The sequence below is a fragment of the Cystoisospora suis genome (genome assembly GCF_002600585.1).
Source record: "Cystoisospora suis strain Wien I chromosome Unknown contig_8309, whole genome shotgun sequence".
NCBI lineage: Eukaryota > Apicomplexa > Conoidasida > Eucoccidiorida > Sarcocystidae > Cystoisospora > Cystoisospora suis.
Window position 1 is genome coordinate 2,877 of NW_027161090.1, and position 4,075 is coordinate 6,951.

At 44.2% G+C, this 4,075-nt stretch overlaps 1 protein-coding gene across 1 annotated transcript in view; it reads right to left on the reverse strand.

Annotated features, from left to right (window-relative positions):
- Nucleotides 1–2,385, reverse strand: part of CSUI_010786 (uncharacterized protein) — a gene marked incomplete at its 3' end in the record, with an annotated part of 3,682 nt that extends 1,297 nt beyond the window's left edge. The window contains exons 1-2 of the mRNA XM_068070887.1: nt 1,447–2,385; nt 73–376 (exon numbers count right to left, since the gene is read on the reverse strand). Of these exons, the coding sequence (XP_067917136.1) occupies nt 73–166 (94 nt within the window). The remainder of the gene's footprint in view (nt 1–72; nt 377–1,446) is intronic.
- Nucleotides 2,386–4,075: the final 1,690 nt, after the last annotated feature.

A 4,075-nucleotide genomic window follows, 5' to 3' on the forward strand; every position in this document is an offset into this window, starting at 1 on the left:
TCATCACGACTAAGAGAAAAGATAGATAGATAGATAGATAGATTGAAGATAGATGGCAGGAGTGTGTTTTACCTGACTGTGTGAATGGCGTAGAATGGTCGAGGGCATCGTCGTCTCCCACCCCGGCCAAACCGTCGTGTCTGCTGTTGCTTGTCTGCGACCCCATGAATGACACCTTCTCTCCCACATCCACATGAAAGGAGGCAACAGTAGTAGTAGTAATAGCCGTGTCTAGCTTGTCTATCTAAGAGAGAAGAAGAGCTTGAAGCGTGTCTACAGTTGTAAAGAAGAAAGACCACAGACAAATCTCTCCTCTTGTTCTTCCTCCTTCTTTTTCTCTGCGTCTCTGTACTTCCTTCCGCATGCAATCATCAATCTGAAAAGAGAAGAAGAGATAGACGAAGAGAGGAAAAAGCTTCTCCAAGATGAAAGATCTCGAAACAGTTCTCTCGGATGGAAAGAAAAGGAAGATGAAAGAAGAGAAAGAGAGAGAAAGAGCGAGAAGAGGAAAAGAAAAAAGAAGTAGTAGGAAATCTGACCGTGGTAGGAAGGCAGCAGCAGAAGAGAGAGAGAGTGAGAGGAAGAGAAAGAAAAGAAGATCAGAAAGAAAGGCAACCTCTTGGTCTTCTTCTTCTCTTCCTTCTTTTCTAGGGACATGTAATTTCACTCCTACTCTAACCTGCTGTAGGTGAGGGTCTTCTGTCTATCTGCCTGCCGAACTTCTCCTGCGGCACATTCTCTCTTCTCGATGTACATGTAGACTTATCTAGACTCGAATACATCTCCCTACACAAAGAGAGATAGATAGACAAGTCTCTCCACAGAGACAGAGGGAGAAAAGCAGTTGTTGAGCGAGAGATAAGAAATCCATCTTCTTTCTTCTATTCACGGATCGTGTAGGAACGGCAAGATAGAGAAAGCATCCAAATCAAGTTTGGTCTTCTCCTCGGAGAAAGAAACAGACAGAAGAAGTTAACACACCATCATCTCGTATGAAGTTGTCCCTTCTTTCCTTGTCTCTCAAAAAGGAGAGAAAGAGTCGTCAGTTTCATACAAAGAGAGAAGGAGAGAGAGGCGGAAAAAGAAGAGGAAAGCAAAATAGAGAAGCTGAAGCTCTAACGTGACTCCCCCCCATACGACGGCGTATCTCGCTCTCTCTCTCTCTTTTTCCGAACTACAGGAGCATCTCTGTCCTCCTAACTGACCAGTCGTCTTCTTCTCTTCTTCGTGATCTCTGTCTTATTCATGTACAACATAGAGGTGTAATGACTCCCAAAGAAGGAGTTCCACTCACGAGAAAAAAAAGAAAAGCAACCAAGTTCTTTCTATCTTGTTGGGCGAGTACTTCACCCCTTCTTTCTTCTTCTTCTTTTGTCTTTCTCTCATGTTCTGCTCCTTGTTTGGCTTCTTTCCTCCACTCAGGAACTTCAGGAAAGGGAATCTTACCTAGGACAAAAAGGCTCTCTAGTTGAGAGATCCATAAGTTCAACCTCTTTATCTTTCTCTATCTCCCTCGCGAGACGACCGAGACTTTCAACAGTTTTGGATTCCTCCTTTCTGTACACTACAGAGCAAAAGAATGAAAGAAAAGGTCGAGGAGAAAGAAACAGTCTTCTTCGACTGAATCTTCTCTTATGTGCTGCTTTCTTCACAGTTTTCTTGTCTCTCCAATTGTCGGCGCATGCACGCAGGCAATCCACAGCCAGGGGCCGACGTGCCTAGGCACTTGAAGAGAGAGAGAAAGCAAGAAAGAAAACATAAACTTTCACTCTAGGTCGGTGTGGGTTTCATGAACGAGAAAAGAAGCGAGAAATCTCCGCATTTCTATGTTTGGAAAGGGGCAAACGAGGGAGGAGGACTCGGCGAGAAGAAAATGCGATCATATGAGAAACTTCACACGGAGAAGTGAAGAACCGAACAACTTCATTTGGAATGGAGAGAAGCGAAGAGTTATGCCTCACACAGAGAAAAGAAACATCCCGACGAATGGACGGAAAAGCTTCTTCGCGACACTCTTTCTCTATACCAGGGGAAAGGGCAAGAAAAGAAAAGGAGAGACAAGAAGGAGGAAGATGCACCTCAACTTCTCTCCTTGGGTCTGCTGCCACGTGGTTTTTTCTCTGTACAAAAGTGAAGGAAAGTTAATCATTCATTTTGCATTTCGACTAGAATGCCACCACAAAGAAAAGACGACAGGAACACAGGTAGAGAGAAAGATAATGATACTGATACAGCGGCGCATGCATCCTTAACATACCGCTCAGAATCCCCCATGGCGAGTCATTCATTCATTCATTCACTCGGTCGCGCCCTATAACGTCCTTTCTCTCTCTCTCGTTCATTCACTCCTTCCTTTTGGTTACTCGCTTGTTCGTTCCTTCTGACTCACTTCTTCACTTTGCCTGGCATTAAGAAAGATCTCCGAAATTTACGATCGAGCTGGGCCTAGGGAATCAATTCCTGTGCTCTCCCGTTCTTCACCTAACTCACTCACTCTCCACGGTTTACCTTCGATTGCAGCGAACGTAAGAAACCTCTCAAGGAAAACAGAAAAGAAGAGATCTCGCTCATTCACGGTTTCACCCCCTCTCCCAAACTACCTTGTTTCCTCCCGACTGTATTGATGGAGCCCATATGCCACTGTAGAGTCAATTGTCAAGCAAACAACGGGATTGTGTTGGCCAGGTGAACTCATCGCATTTCATTGATCAGTGAAGGATCTTTGCATTGCCAGGGAGGCGAGGAGGCGAGGAATCTTTTCGCTCCCTAAGAGTACCGCACCTATGAATATATGACACTCGTACGAGCACATCTAGTCTATTACAGATGTGCTTTAAATATCAATTTTTCATATAACTTTGGTTTCTTACCTAAAAGCCGGGGTCTACTCAGAGGGAAGGAGCAGCCGGAAAAATTGAATGGCTGGCTCACCATGGGTTCTGAGCGATGTGTCGAAGATCAGTTTACATGCGCCTGTAATCTGGTTATATCAGTAAAGCATAGCTATGATGATCAGGATAGTAGAGGCTGAGTCTTGAGCCATCCCAGTCGCATGAAGCGAAGATCAATTTTTTCTAGAGACAGATAGGAAAGTGAAGCCATGCAAAGAAACGCAAAGCGCTTCAGAGATACATACCCATCCATCACCTACACGGCTCCATAAGACAGTCAGTCACTCATCTACAGATTTCTCCGGTCACCGACGGCTCTATCGTAAGTCCATTTCCTCCCCATATGCACATAGGCAGTGAGTCAGGAGAGACCTGTTTCATATAGAGAAGTTTCCTTCTTTCTGTTTCTCTTCTTCGCTCTTAGTGAGCGCACCAAATGAAGAGCATGACAGAAGTAAGTTCTCTTCTTCATGACTCTTACCGCTATTCAATGCTGCCTACACAACTGTGTGTGACGCCTCTATACTCCCTCTCGGCAGCGTCTGTACGGGAACCCAAGATGCGCTTTGCAGTGCCTCAGCAGTAGACGCACGCGTACCCTTATAGGTGTATGATCTAGGTGTATGTATACATATGGATTTATATATGTATACATAATACAGATGTAGATATGCAAGGATATCTGTGTGTATGTAGTTCACTACGTGCCTCTTCTCGCTGTTTTCTCGGACGCGACACCGAGAAGAGGTATTAAGATATACATATATCTATCTAAACATATATATATATATATTATATGTACAAGATCCATCTACCCCACCTACGGTGTGACACTCCAGAATCTTTACACACGTGTAATCGTTGCGAAGTAGATCAGGCGGCCGTCTTATATTCAAAGTCAAGACGCCATAGTGAACTTTTCGCATATCTTGCTTCTTCGCTCTTTTTTCATCACAACTCAGTGCGTCAGTCTTACGATGTTGTATCTTTCTTTCTTTCTTTTTAAGGAGATCTTTTATACACACAAAAAGACCAAACTGTCTTAAGTCATGACGAAGAGCTCTCATGTCTTCTCTTCTTTCCTCTTCTTCGCCCTCCAAAATGTCCCTTCTTCCTATCATCCTCACGAATAAGGAAGGAGACGTAACGGAACACCAACGGAGAGCGAAGAAAGGGGTGAATAA